This window comes from Apostichopus japonicus, chromosome 3, assembly GCF_037975245.1.
Source record: "Apostichopus japonicus isolate 1M-3 chromosome 3, ASM3797524v1, whole genome shotgun sequence".
NCBI lineage: Eukaryota > Metazoa > Echinodermata > Holothuroidea > Aspidochirotida > Stichopodidae > Apostichopus > Apostichopus japonicus.
The window spans coordinates 2443549-2469668 of NC_092563.1; the positions used below are offsets into that span (position 1 = coordinate 2443549).

General features: G+C 37.9%; 1 protein-coding gene across 1 annotated transcript in view; it reads left to right on the top strand.

Annotated features, from left to right (window-relative positions):
* LOC139959918 (uncharacterized) overlaps window positions 1-21699 on the top strand; it is a 32822-nt gene extending 11123 nt beyond the window's left edge. Inside the window, exons 7-12 of the mRNA XM_071957856.1 lie at window positions 539-611; window positions 7860-7991; window positions 12862-13004; window positions 15766-15926; window positions 16487-16560; window positions 18867-21699. Of these exons, the coding sequence (XP_071813957.1) occupies window positions 539-611; window positions 7860-7991; window positions 12862-13004; window positions 15766-15926; window positions 16487-16533 (556 nt within the window). The 3' untranslated portion in view covers window positions 16534-16560; window positions 18867-21699. The remainder of the gene's footprint in view (window positions 1-538; window positions 612-7859; window positions 7992-12861; window positions 13005-15765; window positions 15927-16486; window positions 16561-18866) is intronic.
* The last annotated feature ends 4421 nt before the right edge of the window (window positions 21700-26120 follow it).

Consider the following 26120-nt stretch of genomic DNA (forward strand, 5'->3'; position numbering starts at 1 on the left):
CACCTTCTGAGATTGTATTTCTTATTCCCCAACCAAAATCATTGTAAAAAAAAGCTGCATAAGTGTTGCCATCATCATCATGTCATAAATTTTGGTTACAGAAATGGAAAGTTTAAAAATGTGGATATTAATCATCTCAGTATTTTCATTAGTGAGGCTGACAATAACTTTTCCCAGTGTAGAATGTGGAATTGCCCCCTCTTCGCGAAGAGGAAGAAAAAAGAAAAAAAAAGTTAAATATGGTCGTACGGAAATTTCGGGATCACCATTACGTCTTTTCTACAAGACAGCTGTTGTCGGTGTCTATACCCTTGTTCTAATTTCTATAGTCTGCTCACTTCCACAAGGATAATATATTGGCATTGGGTATAATGTAAAGCTTCCTTCTTCCACAGACAGGTTGAACTATCGACCCTGCCAGGAAGTAATTCTTCGGGTACCTATCAGGCATTTCTACGACTCTCATGAGCCCTTTTCCCCTCTTTCTAAGCCTCATTTAATATTACTGGCAGTGTATATGTCTCTATTGACTTTTCAGATTTCTCAGGGGAACCTGCAAACCGACAGGTGGTGGTCCTTGCCCATTTTCTCATAAAGTTAGTAGGGATAAGGTGAGTCTATGCAACCTGTGGCAGAATAAAAGGAAAAGATTCTTTAAGAGAGGAGGAGGAGGAGGAGGGACAGGCTTGTAGGTGTTAATGGTATAGTTGAATGGCTATTCTATTAAAGAGAAGATTACCCTGCCATGTTTGCTCTTAGGATTGGATATATGAAGGAGTGGTTTGAGTGGCAGGATTAAGAGGCTTGTATACCTGTATATATTTATGATATTATATATTGGTAAGACAGTCAGGGTACTTTTGCAAGCAGTGTTGTGAGAACATACTTTTGAGTATCAAGAGGAAAGAATTTTATTTACATTAGTCTGAAATGTAGAACTTTTACTGATATCTCCCGCACTTACATATCTCTGCACTGCAAACACACTCTAATGACTAAACCAGTAGATGCCTTTGAATCATGCAAGTGAAGCAAATTTTGATTAGAGGGCAAGGGTGACCTCTGTGAACCCCTTCCAGGTGAGATATAGCAACTTTCTGTTTATGTATGGACAACTGAAAAATGGGTGGAAGGGGGGTTGTAGGGGAATTATGGTACGGTACCTTAGGGGGTCCCAGGGGGTGTTACTCAGGCATTGATTGTGGGTGACACTAATTGAGAGCTTATTAAGCATTTTGTAATTTTACAGAAAAATCTTGAACTGTATTAATTGTTAAAACTCTTAAAACTGATTTATTTATCAAAGCGAGGATAATATAGATCAAACTTGATTTAAAATAAAGATCAAAGCTGTTATTTCAGTTTTTCGATCCAATTGAGACTGGGAGAATAAAGACATGAAATAAACACACGGCGCAAATGAAACGACACAAAAGAAGAAGAGACATGGTGCAACATATGTAGTTTGTCAAATGCTTTCACCATTTTGTGCTCATTTTTCTCGAAAAACCCCTCCCTCCCCCTCCCCATCAATGCACTCCCCCCTCCCCCACTTTTCAAGCGGCACATTACATAAAAATTGTGCCGTAGGATTCGTATCCATTCATTATTGTCTAGTATGCTTCTTACATAAACCTATAGAATATTCCCTTGTTCCCCCTCTGTTGATCCCTCCCACTCCCCCCCCCCCCTCTTCTCCGATCTCCATCCCTATGTTAATTGTAACTTGGCTTTCAAAGCACTTCCACTAAAAGTTTGATGTGAAAACCCGGTCAGTCTTCAAGAGTTTTAATCTCAGTCGAGTCATACAAAAGTCATCAGAGATGATAGCTTTGCGACGTCTTCTCCTCATCTACTCCAATATGTCATTGATCTTCAAGGTTATATATATCTCTAATGCCTTCAAGGATTGGCCTGTTACCGGAAAAGGGCAGATTAGACGCGAGTCTTGCTGTTGTACATCTTGCGACCAATATCTGTTATTTTGATAATGTACAATCAACATTTTGAATGTTTTTTCAAACCCTTGAGCGGCGTTCTTGTGTGTAAGATATTAAAAATGAAATACCACTTCCTTTGAGAAGTGTCTTGAATATCCTTTAGTCTTGATGACCATTTTTTGCAACTTTCAGTCGTAGTAGCAGCAGCTTACCCTGTACACCCGACCCTGGGCATCAGATTTGTACAAGTTTTCCATCATATTGACCCACTTCATGTCAAATGTTTTTACAAAAGTAACTGCTTTGTGCCTTCTGTCAGAAAGTATTTCCTTCCTAACATTTTTTTTTTTTTTTTAGGGGATGGGGGGAATGACTTGGAAATGAAAGTGTGATCACCTGACTGAAATCATTCTGTCTCCATCTTACAAAATTAACCCAGCCTCTTGATTCGAAATTTGATAGTGCTTTTTAAGCGTGATAAATATTGTCTGACCTTTGGCTACAAGTTCTCTTATTTTTTACCATCAACTGTTGCCAGACAGCCGTTAGTCTGCTTTCATGGTGAAATGTGTCCTTTATAAAGGATTATATCAGGCAGAATTATTTTAGTCTAATTATCTCGGTGCTAAATAATGTTTCTACCGGTGAGTCGATTCTCAAGATAATTTTACCTTTAGAATATGTTAAATGTTTGGATTGCTGCTTTAAAGGTAAATAACAAGGTTTGGTTCCTCTCTCATTAGTTAATATAAACGAAAGGGCACCCCTCGATGACATCAAACACCATTTGTCCTCGACAAATTTGTAATACACCAGAACTTGTTATTTTTTAGTCGGTAAAAGTCTTGTGGTTTTTCGTTGTTTTGTTTCGCACCTGAGGAACTTACCTTAGGAATGGGTTCTTAGATTGTTGAAGTAGTTTAGTCACTTTCATTCGATGGGCTGCAATTGCTTTAAAGGTTAATTTCTCAACGGATAAAAGCGATGGAGAACTAAAACCTGGCCCGATAACAGTCATATTTAATGGTCAACAGCAAAAAAAATTGTATTCCAAAATTCAGTTTGTGACCACAGTCAGTTTTCAAGAACTGTCAAAATCGTATCATAAAGTAGCAAATTTTATGTCAATATTTTCATAAAAATTTGGGTGAAAACAAGCCTATCATTGTTATTGGATAAATAGACTAAAACTATATATGGCCACAAGTCTAGGGGAACAGTACACACCACCATTTCTCCTTTGTAGTGATCTTTTGTGTAATGGTACAGGAAACTGGAGGTCAAATTACACCGTGTCATTTCATTTCCATTAAAAATATACATAATCATCGTCACCAGACGCGAAAAGAAAATTTCAATTTTTCTACAGCTCACCAGAATTTTTTTTTGACTAGAGATAAAATATTAGCATTGTTACTTTGTTGGCTATTTGGGGGTGTGTATATGTGTGGGTGTGTGTGTCTGTGATACATATGGTAGTTACCAGTGGCACAGGTGAATCTACAGATCAAAGTAGTGATTTCTGTGTCCTTCCTATACAGACAATCTTTACATTCCTCTCCATTGTGAGGCTGACCTTGCTCTGAGCTATTTTTATCTGTTAATTTCCATTGATCTATTTGGTATTAGAGATATATACAAATATTCTAGCCCAAGTATTAAAATAGATAACAATGCTAATAATTTTTTTTTTTTAACTTTTGAAATGGCAGACAATGGTAAATTCTTTTTCTTTTCTTTTCTATATATATATATATATATAAATATATATATATATATATATATATATATATATATATATATATATATATATATATATATATATATATATATATATATATATATATATATATATATATATATATATATATATATATATATATATATACATACACAATAGGAGAGTGGAAATTTGACTCTAAGGCGAAAAAGTTGTTTCGCCTTACGTTTTTACTACCATTTCTAGGCATAATTTTCTCGTCGCAAATAGTCTTATCTTTTTCTCCACTGTCTAAAACTAGGGTTTGCTTAGTTTTAGGGTCAGAGGTTAGGGAGTTTATATATATTAGGGAGTTTATATATATATATATATATATATATATATATATATATATATATATATATATAGGAATAACGGAGAAACTGTTAAACAACTATGCTGCATTTAGAGAAAGGCTGGATCTCGAGTGAGATACAATAATTGAATTAGGTAAGTGATTGGAAGTAAAACAGCCAATGTTTATATATATATATATATATATATATATATATATATATATATATATATATATATTGATAATACTATAGAATGCCTTGTGGTTGTTACAGTGAGAATAGAAGGAAGTATATATCCTCAGTGAAAATAGGGGACAAGGTCGAAAGTTTTCAATGATTTAAAATAAACAGTGTGCAGTGAGTATTTGTGGGTTTTTCTTTAGGAATTAAAATAGAGCAAGGTTTCTCACAGTGTATAAAGCTATGAGGTAGCAGTTGAACAATATCCTGTTTTTTTTATCTTGCATTATTTCTTTTTATAGTTTAAGGTGATAAAGCTACTCTTAACTACTTGTCCCAAAAATATCAAAATCTGATAATCTACTCAAGGTGAATGGGAATATTTTGAGAAATTCAAAATTCAATCAACCTATGGTCTAAAATGCAGCTATTCAAGCTATTTAGGGTCTCCAAAATGTTTTGGAGGGTCACTGAAACTTTGGGAGAAAAAGAAACATTGCCGATACTTGGAAAAAAAGGGTTCCAAAAAAACAAAACAAAAATAACACCATTTTGCAACTAAGCAGCCATAATTATGTAAACATTTCTCAAATGTGGAGGAGATTGGGGAAGGGGATACCGCCTCCTTGTAGGCTCCTTTCCCAGGCCATGTGCCACTGGAGGGAGGGTCACCAAGATGCTCAGGGTGAAAATTCGTGTCACCAAGCAAAACAGTTTGAGGTTGAGGGGGTTGGAGGGAGTTTGGTAAAAGTAAAGCAGAGGCCAGAGGGGCATGGGAGAACATACCCCCTAAATAAATAAATACGCTGCAGGGTAGGTAGGCTGGTAAGATACTCAATGCAAAAGCCTTATAGGACCACATATACGCTGCAGGGTAGTTCGGCTGGTAGGATGCTCAAGGCTTAGGCCTTATGTGTCCACATGTACGCTACAGGGTAGGTAGGCTCAAGGCTCAGCCTGGCCTTATGGGACCACGTATACAATGCAGGGTAGGTCGGCTGGTAAGATGCTCAAGGCTGAGGCTTTATGTGTCCACATGTGTGATGTGTGGATGGGATAGTGATCTTTCTGCAGGCTGGATTTGACCCCCAAGCTGCCACCTGTTGAGAATCCCATGTATTCAGTAGTATGCTACCCTATAATAGGATATATGGGTCTTGGGGATGTACTCCCTGTGAACTCTCCACTTGCAAACATGTATTGTCAATGTGTTATTCACATGTTCCCACGCTGTAAACGTTTGGGTTATCACTTATTGCTGGCCTGTAAATTCATCTTCTGCATGACATAGGACAATAAATCCATTTGGCTGGTTCTTATAAGTGGTATTACTACCTATTAAGTTGAGTTTAACATTGTCAGATCTATACTAGTTTTGTAAAACATGTACCAAGGCTGATGGGAAAAGAATGAACGCCACGTCCTTCACGTCTTCCTTATATTTCCTGCCGTGGTAGTACACCCGGTTAAATTCTTTACTATTGCACCCTGTAAGTCATTGCTATCATCTGAGAGAGGAACAAGAACTGAAGGTTGATTTTCTACTGCATCGAAGTCTGTACGTAATGTCTAATATCGTTATTGAATATTGCAGCTGTGCGTGTTTGCAGTGTATCGTCTCAGCAGCCATAGGCTCCTACGTAGAACAGCCTTACTGTCGTAACAGGTGTTCAAAATCTTGAAAAAAACCTATTGCTCTTCAAGAATGTTAACATTATACTGACTGCATTCCTCTCCATACCTGTCTCCTCAATACATATGCATCCCGATCTACCATGCCTACAATCTGGTAACATTCTTGCACACTGTGTCCCCTGTATGATAAAACATTAAACCTTAACTGCACACAGAAGCCCTTAAGCTAAACTTTTTTTCTTTTAGACGTCCCAAAGCTTTTCCAGGGTGACAGGCAGAACCGATTTCTAAAAAAAAAAATAAAAAAATAAAAAAACAGACAATTATTTGGGGGCCTAGTCCCCCTAGGCAACTCCTCCCCTGGGTACTTTAGCCTACTTCTTATATAAGGTTAACTGTGCCTTTTGGAGTGGCAGTTAGAAACATGCTTTGCAGTCTATAACAGTAGAGGGCTTTAATCAGTTATTACCATGAATCTGATATAGACTGGAGTTATGTTACAAAAGCCAACTATAAACTGTGCTTTAATCAAGAGTGTGTCCTCCATTTCTCTGTCTTTACACAGGTAAGCAGTGCATAGATTAATTTGCTGCCAATATATATAAAGTCTTTGCATTGTCAAGGAGCAGCCACTCAATAAAATAACACTTGTATGTAAATAAAATTATTTTTGACAACAGTCTACAAGTATCCGAAAAGGTTGAGAATATTTTAGTACTGCTTTCGTGGTTCCTAACTTCTTGGATTCAACAATTTTCTAATTTAGGGACTATGAGCTATTAAAAAGTTTAAGATTTACCTGAAACTCCTTTTTTACTTATGTCTTTAAATTAAGTTATTAATAATTAGTTCATTAAATTATCAATTAAACGACTCTGTTTGAAATTTTTAAATGTTACCGGTAGTAAATAATGTTGACCTCATTCAGACTTCATATTCCTTTGTTTTTCTTGATGATTTTGACGAGTGTAAAGCTGAATGATACAAATTTTGGTTGATTAACTATTTTTTTCCTGTGCAATGAGTTTTAATTGTGCAGCGAGATAGGGGAAGATGCTATATAGGCGTGAATGGTGTTTATGGGATGACTCGGATTCATTTCAGAAAATTAATTTCTCTACTCACTGGCAAAATTTCCTCGTTTGGACATTTCCATATTTGCCGATTGGGTTCTACTAATATTATTAAAGCAAACAAACGCGAGCCGCTGCATCGCTACATAGGAACGCAGAGAAAAGGAGTGACCCTTGTCGTTCAGGTCTGTGTGGAATTTAGAGTTCACAATATTATTAATCACATCCACAGCGGTCCGAAAAGACTTCATCAAAAGAGATCTGCTTCCTTTCCACTACCAGACGTGGACTTTTCAAGGTCAATTAGTTGTACTATTGGAATCATAAAAAACCTGGATTTGTCATCATCCCTCTGATTTAAAAGGTGATCAGCTTCTGAACGAGGGAAAGAATTAAGACCATAATGGCCTTTTGTTGAATGACTTTGACATCTGTCAGAAAGATGCATACATTTGCTGCTCTGGGTTAATGAGATCTGGAAGATGTAACATTTCTTCCATAAAACACAGCAGAGAGTGTGTCAGATGATCCATTCTGAACTGCCAGTTTCTGACTATGGCATTTTTGAGGGGGGGGGGGGTGGCCCAACCCTGTATTGTATATCATATGTTATATAAAGTACCTTAAAATAATGTTGTCAATGTTGAAAATCAGTAAACATTCATGTCCAAGTAAAACACAGATGGAAGACTATCAAAAGATGACTATCGATATTTCTTCTTCCATTTTTTTTTACTCTCAACAAGGAATCACAAAAGAAATTGAAAAACATGAGAATTTTCACCCAACATTTTAAGAATCTCTGGAAATTATCGTGTCTCTCTCTCTTTTTGATTAACTATTTCAATGTTTTAATTCTGATATAGCTATAGACAGAGATAGAGATATATAACTCGAACAAAATGTTTCCTTAATTAATTCTATTAGCTGTTTTTCAACATGGATCATGCATGGCCGTTTGTATTTTATTCGGTAGATGCCAGTTTGCCGATTCTTTCTGAGGGGTATCTGTACGCAGGTGGACTGCCCGTACTCACACGTCAAGGTGAACAACACTGCCAGTGTATGCAGAGACTTTGTGAGAGGATTCTGCCCCAAAGGTGAAAAGGTAATTATGGTGCCATTATTCTTATGAATTTTCATAAAATATTGGAAACAGAGTTAGAATTATTTTATTAAAGAAACCCACACACAATTATTATCTAAGAATAATACATATATATATATATTTATATATATATACATATTTATATATATATATATATATTTATTTATATATCATCATAATATTTTATACAATAGTAAAATTACATTATATGAGTGCAAATAAATTTGTAATTATAATTACTAATTATTTACCTTTATGTGAAGTTTTGTATGAACATGATATCTCAAGAAGGGTAAACTTGAGGGATATCATACTTTGCACCAGAACCCTATTGCATTTGATAGAGGTCAAAGGTCATTTAGGGTCACCAGATGTCATGTGAAAACCTTTTAACACGATTACTTAAGAAGGGAAACTGTGATGAATCTCGTACTTGATGTGTGGGTGCCTCATATTAAGTGGAAGAATGCTTTTGTTTTTTTGGAGAACGTCAAGGGTCATTTGAGGTTACCAGAAGTCAAATGGTGTAAAAACCTTGTAAGCACCATATGTCAAGCAGGAAAGCATATCTGGATCTTGCCCAAAATTGAATGCAAGAAGCTGATTTATGACCAACCATGTTAACATGACATCAATGCTCTTGATATTCTACTATTAAATTATTAATAAAGATCTGTGGTGAGTACCAAAACCCTATTAAAAATGTTAGAGAGCAGAGGTCAAACTGTGCATGCCTTGTAAGCATGATATCTCAGAGGAAAGACTCTTGATGACTCATACTGTCATGCATGTTTCATAAAAATTGTTAATCAATCTCCATGGATCTTAAAACATTCTATATCTAAGTGTAAACACAGTAACTTTGAGTTGAAATGTGTCAATTTGAAACCACAGTGCTTAAAAAATATTTCCTATGGGCAAGGAATCACCAAGCCTTTTGGTTATTTTCTTGTCTGGGGGAAGTGGGGGGTGGGGGGTCATCTAATATTCATATAATGATTTCATTTTCCGAAAAAAATCACAAAGCAATTTTCTGAAACTACAACAAAAGCAACAAATGTTGTTCATGTTTCGTTAACTTTTATTTATAGTGAATGAACATGAATGAGCATTTCATTGGGAGTGGGAGAATATGAAACACTGCATCTTGCCTGGAAATAAAATAGCAATCATTGATGACTTTGTGACAACCTGGTCCACCACCCACACCCTTACTCCTGCTTCCCCCTATCCGCACAATGCATCCTCAATATTTATATTTATGGTAAAGTTACTATGAAGTACTTAAATTCATTGGTAACAGTTAATGATGACTTCATAACAACCTGGTCAACCAGTGCAAAGGGATGATGTTGTCTTCTCACTCTGTGGGTACCATGTTGTAAGATGCTTGAAGTGCTCATGTCTGGTCAAAATTTAAAAGGAAAAGAAAACTGTAAGGAAAATCTTTTACACAAAATATCTTTTGGAATTTCATTGCAAGGGTCCTACCTGTAAGGCTGTACCACGTAAGAGTTGTCACAGGGGTTCTACATGTAATATACATTTCTGAGTACTCGAATATGAGAACTTTATTCCAGAATACATAAAAAATATGTGCCTTCTGAATATGTCACCTGCTGTGCAAGCAGTTGTTTTTGTGATAAATAATTTTATTTCTACTCGTGTTTCAATTAAAACCAAGTTACCTTACTCCTATTTACACAATGGTACTAACCAAAGCTTCAGGAACATGGACTATGGTAAAGGGGGTTACTAATTTCTGTTTCAAACACAAGCATATTTTAACATCAAAAGACATGTTAACTACATAATATTATCAACATTTACCAATTTAATAGTACCAAGTACAATTTTAATGTTCCTTTAATAATTTTATACTACCTGTTGAATGTTTTTTCTAGCATTGACAAACAGTGCAGACCCTACGATTGTAGCAATAACAACCTTTCTGAGAAATGACAATCTAGCCATCACTGGACAGGATTTGCACAAGTGATGTCTTCGGCTTTGAGTACAGCGTTTCTGTATATTTCATGTTGGATGAATCAAAATGCAATATTAGTATTTACCGACTTTGCGATCCGTGTTATAGTCATTGCTGACTTAGCAGTGTGCCCCCCCCCTCACAATTTTGTATAGTCGATAAAAGTGACTCCATAGTTTTCCCTTTCGGGGAACCAAAAAGAGAAATAAAAAAATAGGCTGTCTTTTGTCATTCTGGAATAGCGCCATCGTTCACACATTATACACACAGTGCATGACAGTGAAGGTTTGTCGTTGATAGCAAAGGTGAAATTTTATGGTTTGAGTACTTGACAAAACTGCCAGAAAACATATAGAGCTGGTCAAGGGTGGAATGCCAAGCAGACATTTCAAAAAGTCTCCCAGGGATATATATGTAATTACTGTAAGAATTATAATCTCAACTCAGTCTTTACAAAAGTTTGCAAAATTAATCAGAGCAAATTTTTTTCAGGGCTGTCCCTTCTATAACCAAAGCTTACTTATTTCTTGTCCCAGCAGCAGATTTGGTTGTCCGAAGATGTGTAACAAAATAACACAGAATGACCAATATGTACACTGAAGGCGAGATGTGTAGGTTCGGTGAATAGAACACTGGTCTTGACACTTTAGGTCAGTGAAACTGCCCTTCAGGTGGATCAAAGGCCCACAACCATTCTGCTCTATATCAATATTTCGAAACTGACGTAGGGCCACACCGACTTATCATTTAACCGTTTTGGAGGTATTTAGTTACAATGCAATCTGAATTTGATGTATACAACTAGTTGTCCACAGGACTACCACCAAAGTTGATTTCGGTTGCCCGAACAGAAATTTGATCGTCTCAGACGATTGGACTACTGATAGACGTTTGCCCTGTTGACGGGCGCTAAGTATGTAGCTGACACTCATTCATGTTCAGGAAGGCAGTCATGTTTCATATTCATGTGGATGATCTCTCAATGGTTTACATACATCGTACATACATACATACACCCAAGCATACACACATACACACACACATACACAATTAACTGCCGACCTAGCATTTTACAATTTTAGCCACTTGCCAAAGAAAGGCAAGTAATTGATAAATATCTACTTGCTGAAATGTAAGTACCCACTGGCATTAACCTGAATTATGATACTTGATAATCAGTTGATGCAAAGGCTTATGGGAGCAGCCGGATGTTATCCGCTGATAAATAAGAAGTAGTACATTCCTGAGCTATTAAGAATTCTTCATGTCTACTGGCTGAGAAGTGCAAGTGCTTCTCTTTTCTTACGGCAAACTTGGAACTTCACTGGCATTTAGCCGGCGAGTAGCCCCAATTTGGACGGCCTGCCTAACATTATTGTGAGTACAGTATGTGGCATATCAAGCATCTTGTTACTAACACCATGGACTTTGAGTTTCGAGTACCTGTGTGATGGTATGGGTAAGTCAAGTGTGCAGCCATGCATATACCCCCCGCAACATGGCAACCACGAAGTACATACAGTAGCACTGAAAGTACACAGACCTCTCATACCGATGGGTGTTGGTGGGAGCACCTGTCTGCGTGGAGTAGGATGTATACGCAGGTCAGCTACAACCATATCCACGACGGCGAGTCCCCCATGAAGTGGAATCCGTCATGCAAACTCAATGTGATATTAATCCATTCGCTGTCTGGACGGGTTTATCGCAGGAAGTGAATCGCATTTGAGGATACTATGAGGATCACATATTCGGTCAATGTGTAGCCATATGTTTGCCCTTTCAGGTCAAAATTCCTTTGTACCCAATCATTCTGTGAATTTTTATTTATCTTCAGAAACATTACAGTACAACATCTGCAAATGCAATCTATTTTTTTTACTCCACTTGATAAACAGGAGAAGTACGGTAACGAATAAATAAAAAGAAAAGACCATAAAAAAAAATAGGGTGGCCCTTTGAGAAGAAATTGTTAAAGTAAAGGTCAAGTATGTGACATTCAGGAAGGGATACTTTTTTTAATTTGTTAAAAATTTTTTTTACAAGAATAGTTCTACGATGGTCCAGTGTGAATAGTTCACAGTCTTCAGCTATACCAATGACCAATAGACCAATGATTCGGACATGGGATCAGAGTTTTGTAATTGGTAACAAAAACACAATCCTTTCTGAAAATTTTCTCTGTGAAAAATGAGTAGATTTTTTACTTTTCTTTTCTCTGTTGTCAGAAATGTATCTTGGAATGTGAAGAATTGACTGCCCACCCCCCCCCCTGAATCCCAAAAAGCTGTTAGTTTCACCCTGCATACAGTAAACTATCACTTTTTCACACTAAAACAAAGTTTGGACATTTTGCACATGAAAAGTTGTTGATTTCGTCATCAAGTCAGTCGGTCACACACTGCCGGGAAGGATGTGACTTGACTCATGACTGGCATAAGATGGAACGGGGCAAGTGTGTGTGTGTTTGTGTGTGCGCACTCGGAGCAGTGTGTGTGCTCATGAACTACGACTGATTAAGTAGACCCTAATTCTTATCTATGTAATGTAGGCTAGCCTATATCTATGTGTGGTGTGACAGTGTGATAAGACAGGTGTAGGCTTTAGTTTTGATATTAAAGCATTTCGTACAAAAAGAAGAAAGACTTTCAAAGTAATCTTAGTTTTCTTCCGATGGAATGATTTGATTACTTCATGTCAGATATATATTTATATATATATTTATATATATTTATATATAAATATAGCAGAAATATTGACAAGTGCTATGCGCATCAAAAACAGAAAGGAGAGAGAAATGAAGTGCATGCATCCAAATGAGAGAAAAATTTACCATACGGCATTGAAATTCTAAAATCTATGAAATCTTGTTTTAAATTTCAGTGTACCCAAAAACATCTCTTAGAATGTGCAGAGTTCAGCCAGAAGGGAACTTGTTCCAGAAAGCATTGTCCGTTACGGCACAAGAAGAAGGGGAGACAACTCTCAACTTTGGAAAGCTCAAATGGACTGAAAATGACGAAAAGGTTTGTATGTTTCATTAATTGAGATGTATAAAAAACCAAGAAAATTGTTCAGTTCATCCATATATAGTTATTTCAATAGGAATGCCATCCTCTGTTTATCATTGTCTAGATCTGTGTAGGTATTATGCCATCAAGTTGTCATTGTCGGATAGTGTAGACCTTCATGTCTGTTCATCTGTGTGTCTTCCTGGATGTTGATTATTCTCCCTGTGTCTGTCTCTCTGTCTGTCTGTAGCTGTAGTCTGTCCCATCACATTTGTCCATCTTTTTGTCGAAAAGCATACATTTGAATGTCTCCGTAAATCTGTCTGTCTGTCTATCCTATTCAAATCTATTTCCATATATTACAATTTTTCCTTCTCTTAGTTTTATAACGTGAGCAGGAGTAGGAAGAGTGCGGTAGTGTGTTATTGGAGTGGATAGGTTCGAGGTTTGATGAATCAATGGGCTCATATTCTACGACCCCAGACAATTCTAACAGAATGTTAGGAGGAAATTACAAAAACTTACACTGTTATCATACAATTTTTGAAATCACAAGTCACGTAGAGGGTATCATGTCTCCATATTATTATCTCATTGCCCAAATTGCATTAATCTGGTTTTTAAAATACATACAGGAAATAAAAAAATTTAAAAAAAGAATGTTAGTGAATCCAATCTAGACATGCTGCATCAGCATTTTAGATACAAATTTTTTTTTTTTTTTTGGAAAGAGTCTGCAAGTGTAGTTCCATTAGTTTGTAAGCTGTTAAGGAAACTGACAAATCTGTTTCAAAAGTACGCTTAAAGTCGTTAGCAGCATTGTTTTAACATTAAAACATAGGACGCACATAACTCATTAAGTTGCAAGGTTTCATCGTCAGCAATAATTTTTACATGCCATCTTGTTTGACCTTTAACCAGTCATCATGATAGTCTACTGAGGTGACTTCCAGAAACCCTAGATGGATCGTGGTTCGGTCTACTGCGAGGCCTTTTTATCAAATTGGAAACGCGAGTTCTTCGGAAGTCTCGTCGTCCTTTGTGGGTAATGGTGTAGTACTTCTGCTGTAAAGGTCTCCTGATAACACAGCCACATTACCATGGGATGAGAAAGTGAGGAATCGGTCACACGTTATCATGGGATGGGGAAGTGGAGAATAAGTCACACGTTATCCTGGGATGGGGAAGTGGGGAATAAGTCACACGTTATCATTGGATGGGGAAGTGGGGAATAAGTCACACGTTATCATGGGATGGGGAAGTGGGGAATAAGTCACACGTTATCATTGGATGGGGAGTGAGGAATTGCTCAGACGTTATCATGGGATGGGGAAGTGGGGAATAAGTCACATGTTATCATGGGATGGGGAAGTGGGGAATAAGTCACACAATATCATTGGATGGGGAGTGGGGAATTGCTCAGACGTTATCATGGGATGGGGAAGTGGGGAATAAGTCACACGTTATCATTGGATGGGGAGTGGGGAATTGCTCACACGTTATCAGGGGATGGGAAGTGGGGAATAAGTCACATGTTATCATGGGTTGGGGAGGTGGGCAATTGGTCACACGTTATCATGGGATGGGGAAGTGGGGAATAAGTCACACGTTATCATTGGATGGGGAAGTGGGGAATAAGTCACACGTTATCATGGGATGGGAAGTGGGGAATAAGTCACACATTATCATTGGATGGGAAGTGGGGAATTGCTCACACGTTATCATGGGATGGGGAAGTGGGGAATAAGTCACACGTTATCATGGGATGGGGAAGTGGGGAATAAGTCACACGTTATCATTGGATGGGGAAGTGGGGAATTGCTCACACGTTATCATGGGATGGGGAAGTGGGGAATAAGTCACACGTTATCATTGGATGGGGAGTGGGGAATTGCTCACACGTTATCAGGGGATGGGAAGTGGGGAATAAGTCACATGTTATCATGGGTTGGGGAGGTGGGCAATTGGTCACACGTTATCATGGGATGGGGAATTGGTCACACGTTATGGGATGGGGAGTGGGGAATTGGTCACACGTTATCAGGGGATGGGAAGTTGGGAATAAGTCACATGTTATCATGGGTTGGGGAGGTGGGCAATTGGTCACATGTTATCATGGGATGGGGAATTGGTCACACGTTATGGGATGGGAAGTGGGGAATTGGTCACACGTTATCATTGGATGGGGGAGTGGGGAGTAAGTCACATGTAATAATGGGGTGTGGAATTGGTAACACCTTATCATGGGATGAGAAAGTGGGGAATTGGTCACACGTTATTATGGGATGGGGAAGTGGGGAATTGTTATAGAAGGTCGGACATACTGGAGGATGGGATGGACAAGCAAACGGAAAGGAAGAAAATATTCAAGGATATTGTGACTGAGGAGACAACTTGCAAGGAATATTTGTATGAATAATATAACAACAAGGTTTCAACTTATGAGAAGAAAAATAAAATCGTCCTGCCAGTCCTCAGTCCCAATATAAATGGAAGAAAGTAAATACGTGTGTAAATCCCTCTTCGAGTGTACGTTTATAGTGCTTCAATTAAGACGTAGGGAAAAATGCAAGGACAGAATTAGTACTCCAGATTCAAGATAACTCAGACCGCAGATGTTTGAGGTCTCAAGGACTGGCTATGCTATCTGGCAAAAACAGCTCATGTGAGATACTGGAGGATGAAGAAATACATCAAGAGGGAAGAATATTCATCAGCTTTGCCAAGTGGATAAATCATAATAACGACCATATTTTGTTTGTTATTTATTCCACAGGATGCCAAAGGAGACAAAGAAATCAACTGGAAAGCTAACCAAGGTGCCCTCTATCGAAATAGAAAAGGGGAAATCGTCAGCGATGTCCAGCAACGTTTCCTTCATCGAACTGGAGAAAGACGAGGAAGAGAAATGCCCAGAGGTTGATATCAACTCAGAAGGTATAGTATAGTACAGGCTGCTGCCATGTAATATACAGCAAACAGAGGGAAGGGGTGGGGATGTGGGTGGGGTGGGGGGAGGGTGTTTGAAATTGCTTAGTGTGTAATGAAAGTACTAAAAACAAAAACAGAAAGGATGGTCAAGCTGTCTTTAAATGCAACTTAAGTACTCAGACAGACTACTGGCAATAATAGCTGGAAAGAATATAAAAGGAGAACATTTTTTGAGTTTGATGTTTGAAGATGGCTACCTGTCATCAATTTAAGATAAATACTTAATTAAAGTATGGGATTGGTAGAGGAAGGCGGAGGGGATGCTGGTGGAGATTATTATTTTTATTTGGTAGTGTACAATAAAAGTAGACAGATTTCAAGTCATACGTATACGTACTATATAAGTGGTCGTTTCGAGGTACAAGAAGCCGCAAATGCCCCCTCCCCTCCCCTTCCCCTCCCCCTCCCCACCCCCTGACCCCTTACTTCTTCAGCTCCTCCTCCCTTTTGCATCCATGCCAAAGTCAATTGCAATACTGGATGTTTGTCTTTCTCACTCTTCACAGAAGGAACACAACCACCTCTGCAGATAAGACCGATTTTTATGAAATGATGACAGCAAAAAGTCTCTCAATGGCATGTGAGTATTCTAATCTAGGAGTTGCATGGCGTATCGCAAATTGTTTTACATCGACCAATTATAACACTTTGTCACGAATGAGACGACCACTTTCAACCTGCAAATTGCTTACAGAATTATGACAGAACAACATAATTACTGTTGAGAACCCCCCAAAAAAGGAGAGAAAAATGGAAGTAAAGTACATACATGAAATGACTCAGTTTTGTACACTCGTATGTTCTTATGTATGTGCATAGGTAGGTATGTAGGTATGTGTGCGTGCGTGCGTGTGCGTGCGTGCGTGTGCGCATTGTTTGTGTGTGTCAGCAAGGGGGGAAAGTGTTAAAACCTTAAAAAGCACTGTAGCTGGATAATTTACATTTCCAAGTTAAGACTTCTAATTTTCTTCAAGTCAAATGGTTGTTAAAGGGTAGCCGAATTCAATCCCTGAAAACCTTTCTTCTTCGTGAGAGAGTGGCCAGTAAATAAGCTTTGGGTTTCAGCATGACATTTTACGCCAAGGATATGGTGTAAAGGAAAGCACATAATTGGTCAGATCTTAACTGATATTGCTGTTATGAAATTAAGAATGATTTTTCATTTTTAAGAACCTACTTGGTAATTCCTGAAAGTAAACACCATATCAGGGTAATATTTCACATTGCTTTCACTATCTTGGTATACATCCACGCACTCACCATAATTCATTTGAAAAGGATTAAGATGCTGTTTAAGATGTCATTTGTTACTAAGTTTAATCAGAAATACCACCCAATATCTTAAACTGCTATCCTGCTGAAGTCTAAAGATTAATTTGACCTTAAATTGCTACAGTAGCCCCCATTAGTGCTTGTTATTACAACAAGTACACTTAGTGAAAGGTATTGTCTAAATATTTGCCCAAATATGATGCTGATGGAAGACCATTTGAAGTCAGTAGAGGTCAAAGTCTGCACACCTTGTAAAGCTTGCAAATGCAATTATTTCTATGATGAATGGCTGTTCTATGTCACTAACTGTCATAGGATGTGACCTCCCCTCTTTTAATTGGCTGAGAGGGTCACCACTTTCACTAACGACTGTTATCTGTCATTGACATTCAGAAGGGTAATACCTTTGCAATGACCAAGTTATCTGGTATGATGTTCTGGACTTCGGGACACATTTCCTCTGTTGTTCTATCAATCAGATGATTCAGTATAAAATATAAAGTATAAACTTTAGGAAGGCAAGGAATCACTAATCCTGATGGCTTTTTGATTTTTTGTTGTTGGAATTGTGGATACTTTTCAGGCACATGTCAATCTATACCATCCCAAGGGATGCTTCAATGGCAGGTGGTGTCTGGAATTGTGAAATATTATATAGACAATTTCAACAATTTTTTTATTGTCCTCTAAAAGACTGCTGACTGAATTGTGTGATGATGAACTCTAAAGCTTGTCTCCGCTCTCTACATTTCGCTCTTGCACCCAAATAAATCCTTTTTCCTCTTCTCTTTGTGTAAAAATACTGCAAGTATCCATGTTTAAAAAGAAAATTAATAAGAGTAGAGGAATTAAGTCAAAAAAGAGAAAAATGTCAGACCTATTATCGGACATCACCATGTGAGAAAAACACCAGTGAACATGATGACTGTAGAAAGGTTCTTAAGTGGATGCTTTCGACATCTTGCCATTTTATTTGGGCCATTTGAAAAGCCCTTTTCCCTTGCCAGTCGGTGGGTAGCATCCATCATATATATTAAAAGAAAATTTTTTAATGCCATTCAAAATAAATGACGGACATAAGAAAAACAAAAACCCAAAACTCATATTTTATGTCCCATTGAATGGAGTGTTAGTGAGTTCTACAACTTTAGCAGTTGCCTGTCCTGTTACGTGTCTCTCTGCCTGCAAAGCTCGGCTCTGTTTGAAATATCACTTATGGTTCCCAAGGACCGACAGAAGGAAAACAAAGAATGCTACGTAGGGCTGCTTTCTGTTATGCGGTCTTTGGCTCGTTCTGCCTGAGATTTTGTGTGATCTAACGTTTCTATGATGCAAATGCAAAAGTGAAACGACGGATTTGGCTAAAAACTGAATTTATGCATTCCGTGCCCCTAATCCTTTAAACTTTTTTTGGGGGGAAAAAGCAATGCCATTAACATCCCTGGAAACCATAAGATGTTATGCCATAATTTAATTGTTGATAGCACTTGCAATTGACATCAATTTTGTCTTCATTTGAATACAATATAAGCCTGAACATGAAGACTACAAATGTTCAAGCTATGGGACAGGACTTTACCGATTTTATACATTTGGCTCTGTCTTATTTCTTAGGGTTAAACCGTACGCCTCTGGTCTTCCTCTTACAAGAAATGGAATAAAAGCCAATTTACCAAAGTAACATGCTAGCCAAGAGAGGACACCAGCAGTTACTAATTCATTGGCTTGTTTTGTGTACTACAATCAACCTGACAGACGTTTATGACAGAAAATTGAAGGAAAATTCACAGCTAACCAATTTCCCCTTGACGAGGTTGAATTAGCCACGAGCTCCAAATGGTGATTTGACGAAAGTCCCTAGACAAGAAGAATGGATATGCATGTTCTGTATATCAAGGCAGTTTATTCATTGCAAACTCTGGTCACATCAGTTAAATAAGACAGTCAAAATCAATCCCAGCTTTTGTAGTATCCTAATCAACAGTTTCTTTGGAGAGCCAAAAAGGCAAAAAATGACAGTGTCTCGTTATCTCCTCTAATATGCGTGAAAATGTTAAAAGTATTCATCAGGAAAAAGGTTGGGATTATTTGGAGGCTCACACAAAATTATTTTGATGGGACGATGATATTTTGTAAAAATTTAGTTCAGTTTCAATTTCATTGAAATTGAAAAGGATTATGGTAATCTTTGAAAAATTGCCCAACTCTTAGAATGCATACTATATCATTCTAGTTTAGTATGATTGCAACCCTTTACCAAAGTTTTACACACAGACTGGATTCTGAGGAATTAACTAGTCTTTACATTTGTAAGTGTTTTTAATCGATGCATTTCGTTTATCTTGAAATATGGAAATCTACTCCAGTTCTTTACACAAGAATGCTGTTTACACGTCTCTGCATTTGTGTATCAGTTGGTCGTTTTTGTAGCCCTTTTGCTACACTGTGCCTGACACCTTGATCTTCTTTGGTGCAATTGTGAAAGAAACTCCACTGAAACAACAAAACTCAGAAAACTAGAATAATAAATGTAACATCACAGATTATTATGCATTTTTCCAACCAAATGAATTTATTTTGGTGGGTTTTTTTTTTGGTATCACTTCTGCCTCAGAATACACAGTATAAAATCAGAATCTGCACAAAGAAGAGTTTCTTTATTTCAATCCCTATCATTTATCTCTTTCAAAAGTGAGATTTAACTATCTCCATTTTCCTCGTTGTTCCCAGCTGTGAAAATTCTGGATAAGAACATGTCATTGGTCAAAGAGTTCTTTTTCATCAGTTAGACGAATTTAATGTCAGCCATCCGATTTTTAAAGTACAAGGTAGTTTTTTCCCAGTCTGGGAATTTTGAGACAAATGATGTTTAAAGGATATATCTCTCAGATGCCAAACTGATTGTTTGTTAAAGTACTGCCATATGTACTTTGAGACGAAAAGAAGTTTTCCATTCAACTTTTTAGTTAGAAAAAGAACACTGGCAGAAGAAAAATGGGCCTTGCTCACTTCCATGTGTTTCCTGCTGTTAATGTGACTTTGATGTAGACAGCGACTACTGTAGTAATCAGTGACATGTTGAATGTCATTAGACATTGAAATGTATGTCACTATTACATGAACAGGTTATGTGAACTAAACTAGGTAGTTCAGCCGTTTCGAATTTAAATTGGTGGTAGCTTTTGAAAAAGATACAACCCCCCTATTATTATATATTACATTATTATAATATTATATATATGTATATGTGTGTATATATATATATATATAAATATATATATATATATATTCTGGATATATATATATATTCTGGATATATATACATTTGTGGATTTTCCAAATCACTACGATTACAATTATATATATATATTCATTTGCCTTTGTCGTTTACCTCCATTTCATTTCATGAACATAAAGTTTGTTCAAAGTATCTCTTTCGAGATACGGCTTTAGGAATCACAAATGATTTTGAGTAGGTTAGCATCATGTTTGATCTCTAGAGTAAGGCAAATTATGTCACCAAAAACAGAACTAGTATTGTTCGATACATGTGATAAACACCTACAGTGGAATTATGACCTTCCTTACCTGTTTCGAACCTCTGGACTAACAATCAGCGTCCATAGCCTAGTGGTTAGGGTGTCTGCATATAAAGAGGGAGGCCCGGGTTCGAATCCCGGTGGAGGCTGGAAGTTTTTTCACTGTTCTGGATTTTCCAACTCACTACAATTTCAATTACATATATATATATATATATATCATGAACAGGTTTATGTAAACTAAACTAGATAGTTCAGCCATTTTTTGATTGATAGTAGCAACAACAACAGTGGTACTATATATGTTATATATATGTTATCATTATAACCACCGTATTTAGGTGCTAAAATGTACTAAAAGTTCTCACAATTAATTTCCTGGAGGTTGTTACCCTCCAAATTTAATCTAAGATATTTGAAGAGTATTAAAATTGAAAGCAACCATTCTCTACTCAACAACACAACTGTACCACAGCACAGACAAATCTCAGCCCTTTTGACTTCAAACAAAGGAACCAGGTATAGTTGTGGGACTGTCACTCCAGTTTTTGACTGCTACACATCGCCTTCCTTTTTTTCATATTTTTGAATACCGGTGTAAAGAAAGCTGTAGTAAAATGTCATCTGCCATATTACCCATCGTTAACCAAGACTACGAGACAATATTCTACAATTTGTTTTGTATGGAAAGCCAAATATGACAAAGGTATAGTACTATCAAACATGATAATGATGATTATGTTGAAAACACTTTGCAAAATATACTCATTGGTATGTTTCCTTACTCAGAAAATAGTGTTGAAAACCTCCAACAGATGTAAAAGTTTGGGAGGATGAGAGATTTTTGGGAAAAAAATATTCATATTAATTTGAATAAAGCAGAGAAGTTCCTAATTTGATTAATCTCATTCTTATTTTGTCTTCTTTTTTTTGTGCGTAATTATTTTGAGTCATGGGCTGGCTCATGCTTGTATTCGTCATGTGTTTATATTTGATTTATAATTACAGACTTCTACCTTAACCCTGAAGAAAACATGTCCCTGTCCCTACTACAGCTGCTTAGTCCAGGCTTAAATGTTTATTATTGATGCATTGTTTTAGAAATTACTAATACCTCAACAAAAAAGCTGTTACTTGAAGTTGAGACTGCTAACAACAAAGGATGCATTGTATGGTTACAATCTGGTATCAAGAAAAAAAAAAATTTGGCCGACATTTTATACTAATAGATTATGTGGACCCTTCAAGTTTAGGACCTTGGGCCAGAATACCCCACCACAGCGACGTAGCCAGGAATTTGAAAGGGGGGGAGCACTTTTTGCGATTGATATGGATTTTCAAAATTGTAGGCACGACTATCTAAGCGGAGCGCCACCATCGGTTGGCGCGCAGCGTACAAGAAAATTTCTGGTTTTGATACCACCCAGATCACTGGAAATGGCACTTCCCGGGCTTGAAAATGACCAACCAGATGTACACTTTTTGCCTGAGAACCAAGTATTCCCGATAGTTTTTTTTTCCATCCATAACCTTTTTGAAGATTGTCACCAGTCACAAATCATGTTCGATCTCATCGCATGTCCTGTGGATCATTGCTTTTTATAGGTGATTCTACGTCGCGGCCCACAATATCCGTCAGGCCCACTTTTCAAGGTTCCAAGCCCATTATTTGTTCAGAATTTGAAAATTCACATTTCTCGTGAATAAACTCACTTCAAAACATATCCATAATGTTGCACAAAATTTCATCTATGGACAACCAATATAGAAAAACCTCCTTCAACCCCTAACAGACCGGTCAAAATTGCACGAGTAGAGGGAAGTGTGATAAAGAATGTTGGTCAGAAATTTTGGAAAATTCAGACACAGTTAATTTATTGGTGTACAAATATTAAAACCTCTTATAACGGCTATTATAAAACTTGGTTGAAGGAAATGAAAAAATAGCACATATTTCCGAAACAGAACACTACACACATAGGCGTAGGAGGCGGGGGGGGGGGGGGGCTGCAGCCCCTAATTCGCCATTTTCTAATGTAAAAGAGAGTTTTGACGTAATTGGACCCCCATGCCTTTTTCTCCATCTACATAAGACATTTCGTTGTTTACATTAGCATCCCGCGGTACACTGCGCAACTTTCACGGACCGTACGTTACACGATGGCATGCGATGTAGGGTAAATAACCGATGCTTGTTTATATGATATTGACCATAACATGTTGAACGCGCGCAAAAAATGTTGGTTATTTTTTTCGGGCAAGTCGGACAGTTTTGAGGCTGCTCATCCTGGAACGCCATTTTCATGCTCACTGATATGATGTGATATCTGCTGCGGTTGCTTTACAAATTCGAACAGGCGCGTAGCGAGGAATTTGCCAAGGGAGGGGCGAAGCCTGTAGGCAAATTATCTAAGCGTAGCGCCACCATAAGTTGGCGCGAAGCGTTCAAGAAAATTTTGGCCGAACATGCCTCCCAGATCACTGGAAATGGCACTACCCAGGACCATTTGTAGGCGCGAAGCGTACAAGTAAATTTTGGCCGAAAATGCCTCCCAGATCGCTGGAAACGACACTTCCCAGGCCTTGTAAGTTGCATCTAAGCACTTTCTATTTTGAAATTACTGGCGATATCATAAAAAAAATATACTGAAGGGGGAGGGGGGCGGTCGCCCCCTTCCCGAAATGCGTCAGGTTCCCCGACGACACGGTCGAGTTCGAGACCAGCCACAGTTGGTTTCATAGCACAATTCTACAATTGTTTAAGGCGTATATACACACACACGCGTTATGATAGACCATATATAGTATATAGATCATGAGTGAGAGGAAAAATGGAAACGTCAAAAATGGAGTTGTCGGTGTAAGGGGTAGGGTGAGGCAAACGCCCCTTCCGAAATCCTTGATCCGTCACTGACTACCCTGTGTATATAATAGGGACCAGCGCTGTAATGATGTCACTGTTCCTCTTTCTCTTCCCGGTCGGTGTCTTGGCGTTTTCCTTCTACTCCCTCTTTTTCTCCTTTTCTCTCTTTCTTCTTTTTCTTTTCCCTTCCTTCCTCTCCTCCTCCTCTTTTCCCCCCTCTTTTTTCCTTTTTTTTTCTCTCCTCTTTTTCTTACCCGGGAGGCGCGCGCCCCCAACGCCCCCCCCTGGATACGCGCCTGTTGTGCATACAGTTCGTGACATTCCATAGAGTGCGGTTAGGCAGGCAATATGTATTTTATTACGCAGTGGCCAACTGTAGGCTTGTAATTGGCTATAAGCTAAATTTAGCTAATTGCATCTGCCAAACTAAGTAAGTAGTTGAATCAGTAGGCATGAATGTTACTACGATTACAATCGAGTTAACGGAGCTGACGAGTATTCAAGATGAAAAGAGCACTGACAAAATACCATGCTAAAAAAACGACAGTTAAAAAAAAAAAAATCGACACTGAAAGGGGGGGGAGCGGTCGCTCCCCCTGCTCCCCCCCTGGCTACGTCCCTGCCCCACCAGCCTACTCTGCAAATTACTCAATCTAGGTTTACTGAGATTTCGGTCTCTTGCCCCTTCAACCAAAGTTTTCCTTGGCCATGGTAGAAATTAATCGAGAACCAACCCCTGGCCTTTAACATCAGACTGAATTATATGCCTATAACCATCCTTTAAGGTGGCCAAACTAAATTTCTCCTAACAATTACGGACGTAGCTTCAGATTTTTTCTTTGGTTTAGTAAAATCTTTCATTTTGTTCCTAGTGGTTTGGCTTGGACAATTTCGTTCTACTTGTTTCACTGTTGTAAGGCTCTAGGTAGGCGGAAAACCCGGAGACTTAAAAAAAGTTACAAAAGGAGACCCCCCCCCCCCACAGTATAGGTCCCTGGGTTTGCTAAAGCATTTTTCTGTATTCCACATAGTTGAATATTATTGGTTTCTCCAGGCCCTGACAAGAGGGGAGGTGGTTACAGCTCGGCGCCATGGGTCAAATGAAGAATAACATATACTCTCCTCTTTATAATGCATTAAAGTACACACGAGGACTGCAAAACGGGGGCGCATGGTGTCATAATTGTCCCAGGGGTCTTTCCTTACGCTCATCACCTTTTGCGTCTTTCATTATGACATGACAATGTGTATTCCCGTTAACGTGTATTACAGACAGGGCGGAAACTACAGTAACAAGTAGTCAGGAATTAAGGAAGCAAATGATGTCGTGCGAGTAAACAGGTGTGCTGCATATACATATATATATATATATACAGGGTTATAGCTAGGAGATTGTGAGTGCTGGTTAAATAAATTTGCAAAGCGTAGCGAGCGTAGCGAGCGTAGCAAGCGAAGCTCTCGCATCTCACGGCCGGGGGTCCAGGGCCCGCTTAAGGGTGATTTTTGCTACTTTTCAGATTTACAATTGGTAAATAACAGAAAAAGGTGACGTTATTATCATGTTTTACGGCAAGGGAAAGATAAATTTGTTACTTTTGTTGTATTTCACAAGCATTTTACTATTTTTTTGTGCCGGCCAGTGGACTGTTTATTCACTTCCAATGCCGGCCGGCAGGCGTGAGTGGCGGTTACCACCGGCCGCCGCCGGCCGGCGTGGCTATAACCCTGTATATATATATATATATATATATATATATATATATATATATATATATATATATGTATATATATCTATATATATGTGTATATATATATATATATATATATATATATATATGTATATGTATATATATATATATATATATATATATATATATATATATATATATATATATATATATATATATATATGTATATATATCTATATATATGTGTGTATATATATATATATATATATATTTAATTAATCGTAGAAAAGACAACAGAAACAGCTTGGGAATTATACATCTATTGGGGTAAGGCAATTAAATACGAAATACGTGTCAGGGCATTGTAGAGGCTGCACCCATGGCCCTGTTCATAAAGGGGAGGAGAAGAAATTAAACTTAAGATTTGGTCATATAACTGGGGGGGGGGATGATTGAAAACGTTTGGTAGATCAATTGAATGAGAAGTGATGGCATCATCCTACAATTAAAAAAGTGGACACACGATGTTTATTTGTAGGTCATTTTGTCTGCAATTGTGAAATTATTCGTATCATTTGTATGCAGGTATCAGTCTATGCAACAAACATGCTCAGGGACGGGAAACGGCGGGTGGGGGAGGTTGGGGGGGGGCTTTGCAGGAGGCGAGAAGCCGACGAGATTATAACTACCCATGAATCCGCCAAGTTCCCACCTCCTCCTCTATGTCAGACCTTGCCGTGTTTACACATTATGTAGCCAAATGTGTGAAAATGACTAC